The 13598-nt window shown below is 34.3% G+C and overlaps 1 protein-coding gene across 1 annotated transcript; it reads right to left on the bottom strand.

Annotated features, from left to right (window-relative positions):
* Window positions 1-6325: 6325 nt before the first annotated feature.
* Window positions 6326-7798, bottom strand: LOC131070511 (class V chitinase). Its single transcript, XM_058006077.2, has 2 exons — window positions 6585-7798; window positions 6326-6492 (listed from the first exon to the last, which is right to left on the bottom strand). Exons 1-2 carry the CDS (start codon window positions 7657-7659, stop codon window positions 6470-6472), a joined length of 1098 nt encoding a protein of 365 aa, XP_057862060.1. The 5' UTR covers window positions 7660-7798; the 3' UTR covers window positions 6326-6469.
* Window positions 7799-13598: the final 5800 nt, after the last annotated feature.

The raw sequence follows: 13598 nt of genomic DNA, 5'->3' as shown, positions 1-13598 counted from the left end.
CACAACGAAAGTCATCACAATGATAATTGAACCACAAGGAGCTGGAACATATGTATGCTTTAGATAAAAAAATTCAACAACAGAATCCAACATTGTAAACAAGAACCAAAATCAAGAGTAAGTATAGTCTACAATCCCAAAGAATCCAATCTTAGCTCGAAAAGCTTATTATAAAGGTAGTAAGTATATATTTTAAGCCATTATTTTCAACACCTATCAAATTAACTAAATATGTGACTTGAAAAAGTTCCATTGCAATGAATTTCAATCAAGAACAAAGTATAATCAGACCTATAAAGGGGAAACCAGAGGTTATAGATGGCTCTAAGGTTATACTAAAATCAATGAGATTTTTTTTGGAAAAATATATAAATACGAGGAATGAGAAGTGGAGAGAACATAAATTTATCAAAACATATGTAAATGGAAATGTGATGTGAAGCTTGTGACAATACAACAATCAATTGCAACTAAGAATGACAAGAAAAGAAAAGAAATCTCAAACGTTTTACATTCCAAATTTCTTCCTCAACTTTTGTTACCTACTGACCTTTTTCTTCTCGGCCTCACATATTATTACATAGGTTCAAGTCACATTTATTGCTTGATTTGTATTCCAAATGCTAGTATAGCCCTATAGTCACCATTCATATCAGATAACATCGAACATGACAAGCAAAAAGAAGGCTAAGCTTGCATAATGTACAAATGATTTGGAGACTATTTAAGAACTTGCCTTGTTATACTGAAAAATCGATTCAAGGTGTACCATTTTGACATGAGCAGGCATCCACCCATGAATCCAATGTAGAAGAATTATTCTTCACAAAAAGATGACAAGGTTGCTTTAAGTTACCAACTTGGTTTACCAGATTTTAAGTAGTTGCAATATGTTTGTTCCATTGCATCAATAATTTAAAGAGAGGCATTTTATATGCAATTACAGTTAGTGCACCCTAGGAGGCAAGTTCTGTTAATCTTTGATTTGGTTTCTGTTTAATGGTTGTACACTCAGTTTTTTCTAAGATGTTTGTGAAACTGAAGTATAGATAATAAGACTTGATTCAATGAGCTGGAGGAAAAAGCCTTCGTATGCAAAATAATTAAGTCTAATATGAGTAGATCCTCATATAACAATATTATTGGAAAACAGGGTTACATTTCAAATGATGAAACAAAAAGCTAGGATTGTCAATTTGAAGCCTTGACTGCGGAATCCTTTTAGGAAGTGAGAAAACTATCTGAGGAAATACCAGAGAGGAATTTTGGATTGTGGATTGTTATGGTTATGGCATGTACGCAGAATGAGTTGGTTGAGTAGGCTATGGAACCATTTAATAGAATGCCCAAGGAAATAAGTTCTTCTGGACTACAGTGATCATAGGGATGAAAGAGAAAGATAGTGGGTCCTAAATGTGATAATCTTTCACAAAGTCAAAGGGAATTTTTTTCATAGTTGAGGACAACATGTAAGTACAAAGGACATGAAATAGTATTTTTAAATGCATAGTGACTGCGGATCACAATGATCAAAGGTAAATCATATAGGGTATTGATAAAAGGCTAGAAAGACAACTAAATCACAGTTTGATGCACATGACAACATGGTTACTTAGTGCTAATATCAATGCATTTAACTTATTTATGACAACCCTTGCAAGTCAAACATTCTTGTATGATAGTTATACAAACATGATGACCGTAGAGTCAAATAGAATGAAGCCAGTGGAGTAAAATATTAAAATTAAAAAATATGGAGAATGTTCTCTTAGTCTTTCAATAGGTTTCATAGCAACCTTTTAATCTTTGTGGTAGGGGGGTCTTTACATAAGTCGCTCCTAACTTTTTAGTTTGAAATGTTTTTTCGCTCATCTAAAATACTTAAGTCAAAGTTGGGAACAACACCATCTAGTATGAAAACCAAACAACATGTAGCATCTTCTAGTCGCATAGCTTCTGTTTTAGCACCTAGAAGACGTGAGTATATAGAACATGGTGAAGCAAGAAATGCCATGAAGGATAAAGCATTATCAACATCAATAGGACGAAAACAACACATGGAAAACAATAATTTAATCTATTGGATGGAGAAAGCCATTCGGTGCTTATGTCTATAACTCATGTAAAACAAAACAATTCTACTAACATAGTGTCCTTTATGAATCTGGAAAAGTTTTTTTTGGGATGGAAATAGACAGTAAGAGGAGTACTGTAAAAGATAGAAAATGCAATGTTGATCTTGAAGCATGGATGGAACCTGTTTGTCTAGATCCCATGGAATGTGCTTCCTTCATGGGTTCCCTTGAAGAGGAGGAAGTTTCCTTCATCCAGTTTCTTGGGTGAGATATATATGCCAAAGTGGAGCCCCTGACAGACCGAAGACTGTTACAACAACCTCGTGCATAACGCAGGGTGGAATCTATAATGATGGTATATGCAAAGCACAAGCAACAATAAGCTCATTAATTTTTACCTATGGTCTACCCTGGAGGTTGAGTTAGTTGTGTTGTGTTTATAGGATGGGTGTTTGGATGAGGCGGAAGATCTTTTTGGGAAGATGCATGTACGAGATTTGACTTCGTGGAATACCATGATTGCAGGGTATTCACAAAATGGACTGAATGGGGAAGCGAGAAAACTATTTGAGGAGATGTCAGAGAGGAATGTTCGATCATGGGCTGTTGCAGCCCTGAAGAAGCCAGTTCTCTTAGAAAAATTTCTAACTTCAAGAAAAGATGAATACTAATGTTTGTCTATTGAGTTAAGGTACAAGCCATAGGTAAGATGGATTTCTATTCACAACCCAAAATGTGTTCCCCTTATTGAAAATTTTGTTGCAATTATTCTTATTATTGTTACACTCTTATATTCTTGGGTCGTGGTTTTACTTCTAACCCTTTTTAGCATTAGCTCAAAAATTTTAAACTAACTGTAAATCTGTTTTCACTGCCAAATCTTTGAAGGTGAAAATGATTTAAAGGTTGACATGTGGTGAATCCTATGCAAAGGAAAACGTTGAATATACCAAAAGAAAAGTTTGGAAAACATTTAAATTTATAAAATATACAAACACGGGCAAAAAGATAGAAAAAAACCCCCTATTTTCTGAAACTTTGCAAAGATAAAAAAATATCCACACACATTCTGCTCAACGGGTTCCGTAAAAAGCTCAGGCGTAAACACAGGAAAACAAACCTCTAGCAGAACAAAACATTTTTTCCTGTAGAATCTCTGAAGGTGAAAATGAGGCCACGTTCACACCAAAACCGCTCAATGCTAAAAAGAAATTTTGCATCATGCATTTATTACTATTATTTTACACTGTCATCTCCCACTTGCACAACAACAGGTCCTCTGGCCTGCATGCCCAAAATAAAATCCCTAATAGCCATCTGTGCGTAGACCTCGTTCCTCCCATTGCACTTCATTTTTACGAGGCTCTCGCTTTCAGACACCTGCACTCTTTTTGAGATCTTGTTTTCACCTCCTTCCTCTATATTTGAGCGTTCTCCTACATCGGGGTTTGCAATGCCTTCCCATCCACCATCTATACCCTGCCAATGCTTCTACCTTACAGGAAATCATTAAAACATGAGCACATTCCTCTTCCTAATAGAGGAACTAAAAACCTAGCATATCCTTTCCATTGAATAAATCAAGCCACCCTATTGATCATGCAAACATATTTTTATTCACTGTTTAACGCATAGCCTTACCAATAGTTCCTTGCGGGGCAGGAACTAATAAGTCATGCCCCACTTTTTGTAGCATGTATGCTTGCAAAGTTGAAGTGTTTGGCAAATTGCCACGTTTCAGCTATAGTTCCATGCACCCTTCCTCCCAGCACTTAATATTTTATTGTTAAAGGTTTTAATTCTAAGAGTTGTTGAAAACGTCTGTAATCCCTATTCACCTACAACACACTGCCCCAAACCTTGTGGGACGTGCGTTCTCTCTCTTGGGAATGCACTTTCACCGATATTTCATCCAATCACATCACAAATAAATATTTTTTTACATATTTTAAGTCTAAAAAATCTGCACCTTTATCTAATCTAACATAGCATTAAAACATAACCAACAAAAATCTGATTTGTCATTGGTTGGTGTTGCAAAAGATTAATCATAGTTTAAAATTGAAGCCTTTGGTATAGTTCCAGCAGGCAGGCAGGAACTAATAAACCCACAAAGAATGGTTGTTAGGTCACATCCATGAGCTACCACATTAAAAAAAGAAAGTGGTGTGGCTTCCACATCCCACTTCATAATCACTATATAAAAATGTTAATTGGTTAAACAACACAAAAAATAGAAAAAAAACATGAAACTTATAATTTCCATCTCTTATAAACTTAAAAAATTAGGACCAAAACTTATTAATCAACATCTCACAATATTTACTTTATTTCGAGATCAATGGACTCTAACATTTCATGAAATATATTTCTTGGAGACTAGGGATATAGGTTCATTTCATCATGTAGAAGCTTGTCAAGAACTCCATAAATATTTTGTAAGAAATCTGCTTTATTGATTCTCCTTAAGATTTAAGACTAAATTTGAAATAAATAGATTAATATTTCCTCTTCTTCTCTAGCATAAATTCACCTTCCTTGAGCTCAAAATTAGGCTATGAGAATAAAGTGAGGTAAAATTAGATTTGTATCTCTTTTCAAATTGAAAAGAGAGAACATAATGATTATTTCCTTTGAAGTCAAGAACAAGTTGCATTCCAATCATCTAAGCATTTGTTTCCCATGAATGAGTTGGTTTCTCAACATAAAAATCACATAGAAAGTCTGCGGGGGTTCTTATTGGATGATGTAATACAAAAAAAGAAAAGAATATCTATTGTAAACATTAAGGATGAACAATTTCCTTCTTTAGTTCTCATGTGCATTGAGCAATAGGTTATACTCACTTCCATTTTATGGGTTATTTATAATAATATTTAATGCGAACCTTTATGTCTACCAATTTTTTGTTATGAAGTTTGATCATTATGTTAGCTCTCAATGGATATAAATGACTTAGAAATTATTTTGATTTTTTTTGAGTTCGTCGTGCCTCTTGTTACTCGATATAGCTTAAGGTGTCTTGGGCTTTGACAATCCACAAATCTTACAAGCTCACACTTGATAGAGAGTGAACAAACATCATAAATTGCAAAGGTTTTGTGTTTATGATCATCTTGCAAAATGTGCATTATATGTTACATTGATGTTTCTCCTTGGCATTTATCTTTTAGTGATATGTAAAGATGCAAGATATTGCATGTGTATCCCTCAAGAGAAGAAAGAGGGCCTAAAGACTTTGCCATCTTCCTTTGCGTAGGAATTCAAACTATTTGCGTACCCCATCTTGTTACTCTTTGTAATTGATATACTAGGGGAAAGGATCCAATAGTTGATCATGTACCAATAATCCTTATGTTTTTGCCCACACGACTTACCAAATTATTATATTTAAAACGTTACCAATACATTATACTCAAAATACAACTAAAATATTCTACATGTACCAATAACTGCCCACTTGTACATTGATAGTTAACATTTAGATAATTAATTGGAAACATTGTGAAACTTTATTGGTCACCATAGTGCATAATCATTGGGGCATTCGTGCTTAACTATTGATAAGAAGATTTATTAGAAGAAGATATATTAGATCATTTGTCCAATTTTTTGGTGGATATAGTATGTGGTTATTGGACGTCTAGGAATAAGTATTGGGCATCACTTCTAAATAACCACTTTTTAACCTTTGTGGATATAATGAATTCTTCCTCATTCATCGTAACAACCCAATAGCTGAAACAATAACTTTAAGCTCTTAAATCACATCTAAAGAAACCAAAAAATATCCATTGAAATCCAACATACCATTTAAGAGATTAAGATGTATGAAATTAAAATGGACAACTATTAGATCCTTTCCACTACATTTCAATCAATAACAATTTTTTACTATTATTTTTAATTTTTTCATTCTCCTACTATGCTATTTTACACTAATACATTTCACACTAATACATGCAAGTGTCCGTGGACATGCTAAGTACACGTTAGATGCGATTTCTAGTTTAAGCCTATGAAATCAGTGGGGGACTGTGACAACCGCACAACTTCTCATATTTAAGAAAAGAAGTTAAATCCGTAGTACTGATTGGCGTGGGCTACCAATCTTGAAGTTTATCAAAATCGTTATTGTCGTATATAAAGTTAAAAGTTTTCTTACATTTATCACCACACCAAAGATTGAACCAAATCTGAACTTTTTAGTTTTTAACACGAGACTTTGATCTCCAAACATCAATGAAAGGTGAAATAATAATTTTATTGTTATTATTATTATTTATATAATGTCTTGATACACTCTTGGATAAGTCCTTCAAATGGCATAACAGTGAGAAGCTTGCACAACCGCTTCTCAATTATTTGACTTAAAACCATCGCCATTGACGTGATCACTGACCCATTGCATTCGAGGCTGCAGGGATACACAAACTCCACAATCAAAACTAGTTCAACAATGAAAGCTGATCAATCAACAAAATTGAAAGACAGAAAGGTTAGTCTTACCTGCGGTGGAGAGAGCCCAATTGCTATCCTGAACGACGTTCCAGAAGAAATACCCCAACAAACCTTTCTGTTTGGCATACTCCACTTTAGCTCTAACAGACTGTTCGTTGTCGTACCCAATCCATACAAGCCCAGAATAGCAATAAGCCGACACAGTGGTTGTGTCATAAACCTCGGTGGCTGCTTTGTTACTGATAAAATCCTTAATTTGGGCAAAGGTATATACATCGGGGTTGCCTGGACCGCTGGCCTCGGCTCCTATTCCCACATTTGCTGTGCTCTTCAGCGTCCATGAATATCCATAAATGGGCATCCCCACAACAGTTTTCTGCTTAGAAAGACCTGCATTCAACCACGACTCAACGCCATAGCTGGTGCTGAATTTAGAGTTGGGATCGTACAGAGCTGCGTGCTCTCCCGTCTTGTTGATCTGAGTTGGGATGACAAAATCGTAGGTCATAATGTTCACCCAGTCCAGATTGCTAGTTATAGAGTCGATCGGGTATTCTCTCACTACGCCCCACTGAAAGAACTGGTTTGAGAAATAGACGGCAGCGGTAAGCAACAGGGGATCCTTGCTGGAGGTTCCAGACTCTTCAACCACTGCAGATCTCCATTCGGTGAACAGCTGCCCCCAGTTTTCCATGTCCGCCAGAGTTTGTGGGTATTCCCAGTCGAGATCAAGGCCGTGGAATGAATATTGCCTGGCGAGAGATATGGCCGAGTCGATGAACTTTTTGCGCAGTGCAGAATCGGCAGCCATTGTGGAGAAGTCGTCCATCTTGGCATTTCCTCCGCCGATGGAAAGCAACGTTTTCACTGAGGGATTGCTCTTCTGCACCGTGGAGGTGAAGAGTGCAATGCTTTCCTGATTCGCTGCAGAGACTGTGACCTCATATGTTTGGGGATTGAGATCTGCGAAAGCGTAGAGGAGATGGGTGTAGAGAGAGGCATCGACGGAGGAGGGAGGGAAATAAGAATAGCTGTAGGCAGGCCAGTAACCCACTTTCACGGCAATCGCTGTGGGGCAAACTAAGATGAGACTGATTAGCAGGACCTGCAATTCGCGCTCCATTATTCACAACCTTGTGTAGAATGATACAATTGTGGTTAGATTAGACGTGCTATTAGTGATTTATATACACAGCGCCTGCGCTTGTTGGCTGACGTGTTTGAATGTAATCCACGAAGACAGAGTTGATATTTTGGTTAGAAGGAACCACTAAAAAAACGGAAAGCAAGATTTATCTCTTCTTTGTAAAGAGCTGGGATCTTATAAGATGATGTCGACTGTTAACGCGTAAGGACTTCTAGTCCAACATAAACAAAGCTATGCATCCTTATCCATTCATTGTTCAACGTGTACAGAGTCCAAATAAACTTTTAAGACTTTGAATGAAGGGTGATCCTGAGAGAAGCTTGAGAAAATGCTTTCGAAAGTTGGGGTTTGTTGACAAAGACAACACAGCAACGTGTTGAATGGATTTGTGGAACGCTATAATTTATTAGATACAGGCGTTCATTCCGCACCCCCTGACCGGCCACGTTGACTTATTATCCTGTTGCGCTGTGAAACGAAAATAATATATTTGCAGTGAAATTATTGTGAAGTCGGTCAAATCTGGCTATAGGTTTCAAGCTAATGTTTGAATCTATTAAGGTGTGTCTAGAGATGCAATCTCTATTCTTTTGCACTCTCCTTAGAACGAATGGTTCATTGAAACCTACAAAACATAAGTTTGTAATAGTAGTCACATGATCAAAATAAGTATAACTAAAATTTGTTTTATTTATTTAAAGAATGAAGAAGAGAGGAGATGGAATATAAAATTTTGTATGTTTAGAAAATGGTATGTCATATAATTTTGTAAGATGTGGTTGTACTTTAATATAATCATATAATTTTATATGAATATGGTGGTGCATCTTTTTTTAGTATTATATTCTATTTAAATTTTCAAATATGAAAAACATTAATAATAATATACGCTCTTCCAAATAGATGCAAGGAATTGAAGGAAAGGTGAAAAAATAACATTAAGAAAATTAAAAATATACATGAACAAGTTTCTCCCCTCCCCAACAAACTAATGTTGTTGTTAGTTCCTCTATCCTGACTAGGGAGGTGTCATTCGAAGATAGTGTTGTTTGTTGTATTTTTATTTTCATTTTTTGGTTCCGTTTATAAGGTTTCCTAACTTTTAGTTTTTCGCTTAATCTCACGTCTTTTAAGATTCGTTTGTTTTGCCTTCATGGCTGGCACATAATGGGTCTAAGACCTTCTCATGCTTATCTAATCAAAATTTTTAGAAAAAAAATTAATATAACCATTATGGATAATAGCCACGAAACACTTGCAAATAGTGAATAATTAATAATAGTAATTTAAGTACATAAAATCCAGGGATGATAAGATGCCCTCAATATTGTTCGTAATAATAAGACCACTAGCATGTCTTGTAATGAATCATGTAAGAATGAAATGATATATTGTATGTGGCATAGACATGTAAGGATAATTATAAGCCCATTTGATTACCATTAAATAATATGGAGTATCATTCAGTCAATAAGAATAAAACATAGCACAATGAAAAATATTTAAAATGGGAGAAAAGGAGTCTCAATACTTCAAAAATCCTCTCTACTAAAACTAAGGTAAATTTGTAATTAATGAATGCCACACCATGCATATATAATCATCATTTGGAATAATAACGAGTCTATGAATCCATACAATCGTCAATATTAATAGCTAAATATTACATGCAATAGTAGTCAATTTAATATCAACATGTGACATGTGAAGATGTGTTAATCAATCATGGATATGAATTTCATTTCATTACATTAGTTAGTTATTTTAAAGAATGAACAAAAATTAAATATCCCAAAAGTATGGTCATATGCCACACACTAGAGCCAAAAATATCTTGTAATGACTAGGTATATCAATCAATATGATACATGCAATAATAGAACATAATGAGCTTCTCGACATAGAAAGCCAATTCTTGACCTAATTTTTTGATTTATAATCTCAAAATAGCATGTTCCACTTTCTCGCTAAAGTAGGACATTGAAATGAATATTTTTAATCCAATTTCTACTTTTTGTCACTTATAGAAAGTAAACCATTAAAAATTGTAAATGATTTGAATAATGGTTTTGATATTTTGTGTAGATTCTAAATATACCTTCTAAGAATATTTTAGAGACAACTTGTCCCTCTTTAAAAATTTTGTTAATAAATATTTTTTATAGTTTATATTATTTTTAATGAGTGAAAAAATTTATTGTATAACACATAATTTTTATGAGAAATAAAATAAATTTGAAGTTTCTTAGCTATCATAAGTCTTAAGGTCTAGGGTTACTAGAATACTTGACTTCCACTTTTATCTCTAGAATTCAGTGGTAGGTTCCTTTCTATATCTCATTTCTATATTTGTACCTCTAAGTTGACTTTTAATTCTATTTCAATTTGATTATGTTAAATATTATAAACTTTGCATCATTTAAACTAGTTCTTGCATCTTCACATCAAATTATATCAAACAAAAAAAGATAAAATAATCATACACAACATCCAACTCTCCTTTAGGATAGAATTTGGTTCTTTTTGGCTATTCATCTAATGAAAATGATATTTATTTGGGATCTTAGTTCATTTATCTATTTTAGGATCCCATTTCCCATCATTTTAAAAATATTTTGGTGTCTTAAGTTGGGGCCACATGAGGCCTCCTTCTTTCTTATTGTGTTCATTGATGTACCCCCTGAGTGATGGTGATGTATTACATAACACCCCAAAAGGCGTGGTTATCAATCTATCTCTAACAACTTGTGGTATGTAACCTTTGTTTTGCTGATCTAGTATATCTAGTGGCATACTAGTTTGATCCCTTGAAGAATTGGTGGTCTATGCATCACCTAGGATAGCACAACTTTTTGTCCAGTGACACCTATATGACTCATCTCGATCATCTACCATAACACAACTTACTAGCTTGATCCATAATCAAACATGTTTACACTCACTAACTAATTGGTTAACTATTATAGTGAGGCTTACTACTTTGATCATTGTTGTTGTTTATGCTCCCTAAAGCATTGGTCATTTGTGATAATACAACTTTTTGATATGACCATTATTATCATTTACACTCCCTGAGGTGTTGGTTTCCTAGTCTAGCAAAGTTTTCTAGTGTTATGATTTATTGCAATACTTAGATAACATAAGTTGTCAAGTAGAATTTGTGGTTTCCTAGTCTAGCATAAGTTTTCTAGTGTTAAACCAATCGTTTGTACGCATTATAAATAAAAAATTCATTACAGAAAAAATAATAGATAGAATATCTCACAAATTTTTTAATTCAAAATGATATAGAAAAGAATTAGGCGAGCCTAAGGAATCAAAAATCAACACAACACAAATATTAAAGGAAATGATGAGATTATAAATATCCTAAAAAGATCTCGACCTCATCCTATTTCAAGATGTTGAAGCCATGCACTTAGCGAGACTTGATCCTTGATGAGTTCATTAAGAACCATTCAACTTCACCAATAGTTCAAGGGCCCACTGACTAGAGTTAATAATTTCAATCCTTTTCTTCATAAGAAACATCTATGTAATGTAATTGAGTCAAAGTTGCAAAGATAGCATCCATTTTCTTCTTAAGTTGATCAAATTGCTTCGCTAATATATTGAAGATTTAAAAGTATAAGTAGTAGTGGCATGAGAAGCATGGGTGGAATATTTTTGTTTACTCAACATGCATTTAAATTGTTGCTTTTGGAAGCCTTGTAATATAATTAATTTGTGTTTTTGTTATCATCTCATTCTCCAAGATTTTTAGTGGAGGATTTGTAAGAAAATTAAATTGAGGTTGTCGAAACCCTACAAGGAAAGGTTCAATTTAGTTTCTAAGCAAATTTGAACTTTAATATTGTTTGATTGTTGCAAAATAGTAATTTAGGTTACATATAGGGTTGACTGCTAAGAAACAGTCCATATGATAAGAAAGAGAACTTGCATTGTTATTTACAAATGAACAAAATTGTCCTTTAGAACGATTAGGTAGGTCATGATGGAAGAACATGGGAGAGTGTTTGTTTTGCACAAGAAGAAATGGAGCAAGTGGGTATCCATGGTCTCATTTAGAAATGTGGATAATACAATGTTGTTTCTAGAGTATCTTTCAAAATTGCAAAGTAATGGCAAAGTAATGTAAAATTATTGATAAGCTCAAAAACTATCTGCCATTGAAGTTGATATTAGAACTCACTCATTGGAACTGCCCATGGCTTGTCCAATGCAATCTTTTATAGAACTTGGTGGATATAAATGAAATCTTTTGTTAATAGCCCATTCAGGGCATTCCATGAGAAGATATTTCTCGAGGCATTTTGTCAAACAGTTCAGGCGCCTTTCCTATGCTTTTAGATTTTTTATATCCTACAATCATGGCCTTCTGTCAATCAGTTCATGTGCCTTGTCTATGCTTAAACATTTTGTACGGATATTTAATAGGGCAGTCAAAACAGTTGAAGCTACAAGATCTGAATAAATTCTTGTGATGGATGTCCATCCCCTGTTCCAAAGCATTCAAAGCTTAACGGTGCTAAACGGGACTAGACGGAACGGATTTGGGAGAAGGTATGCGCCCACACCAGCCACCCAAGCAGTCAAAGCTTAGTGTGTGCTGGTTAAGCCATCCCGTTTGGGTGTAATCCACGGAGGGAGAGTTGACATTTTGGTTAGAAGAAACCACTTAAAAAAACGGAAAGCAAGATTTATCTCTTGTTTGTAAAGAGCTGGGATCTTATAAGATGGTGTCAACTGTTAACGCGTAAGGACTTCTAGTCCCACATAAACAAAGCTATGCATCCTTATCCATTCATTGTTCAACGTGTACAGAGTCCAAATAAACTTTTAAGACTTTGAATGAAGGGTGATCCTGAGAGAAGCTTGAGAAAATGCTTTCGAAAGTTGGGGTTTGTTGACAAAGACAACACAGCAACGTGTTGAATGGATTTGTGGAACGCTATAATTTATTAGATTCAGGCGTTGATTCCGCACCCCCTCACCGGCCACGGTGACTTAGTTGTCAAACGAAAACAATATATTTGCAGTGAAATTATTGTGAAGTCGGTCAAATCTGGCTATAGGTTTCAAGCTAATGTTTGCATCTATTAAGGTGTGTCTAGAGATGCAATCTTTAATCTTTTAAACTCTCATTAGAACGAATGGTTCATTGAAACCTACAAAACATAAGTTTGTAATAGTAATATCTATCACATGATCAAAATAAGCATAATTACAATTTGTTTTATGTATTTAAAGAATTAAGAAGAAAGGAGATGGAATATAAAAGTTTGTGTGTTTAGAAAATGGTATGTCATATAATTTTGTTTAATGTAATTGTATTTCTATATAATCATCTAATTCTATAAAAATATGGAGATGCATCTTTTGCTAGTATTATATTCTATTTAAATTTTCAAATATGAAAAACATTAGTAATAATATACAATCTTCTAATTAGATGCAAGGAATTGAAGGAGAGGTAAAAAATATAACATTAAGAAAATAAAAAATATACATGAACAAGTTCCCCCCATCTCCCCAACAAACTACTGTTGTTGTTAGTTCATCTATCCTGACCAGGGAGGTGTCATTTGAAGATCGTGTAGAGTTCTTACAGAAAGAATGACAAGCCATTAGGGGCCTAAAGTCCTTGAACAATAGTTAACCGCTAGTTGGTTGTTTGTTGTTTTTATTTTCATTTTTTGGTTCTATTTATAAGGTTTCCTAACTTTTAGTTTTTTGCGTAATCTCAAGTCTTTTAAAATTCATCTGTTTTGCCTTCATGGCTGACAAATAATGGGTCTAAGACCTTCTCATGCTTATCTAATCAAATTTTTTAGAAAAACGTTAATATAACCATTATGGATAATAGCCATGAAAGACATGCAAATAGTGAAAATTAATAATAGTAATTTAAGTAT

This window comes from Cryptomeria japonica, chromosome 11 (assembly GCF_030272615.1).
Source record: "Cryptomeria japonica chromosome 11, Sugi_1.0, whole genome shotgun sequence".
In the NCBI taxonomy this organism is placed as follows: domain Eukaryota; kingdom Viridiplantae; phylum Streptophyta; class Pinopsida; order Cupressales; family Cupressaceae; genus Cryptomeria; species Cryptomeria japonica.
The sequence above is the reverse complement of the archived record's forward strand: the minus strand, read 5'-3'. Positions and strand labels throughout refer to the sequence as shown.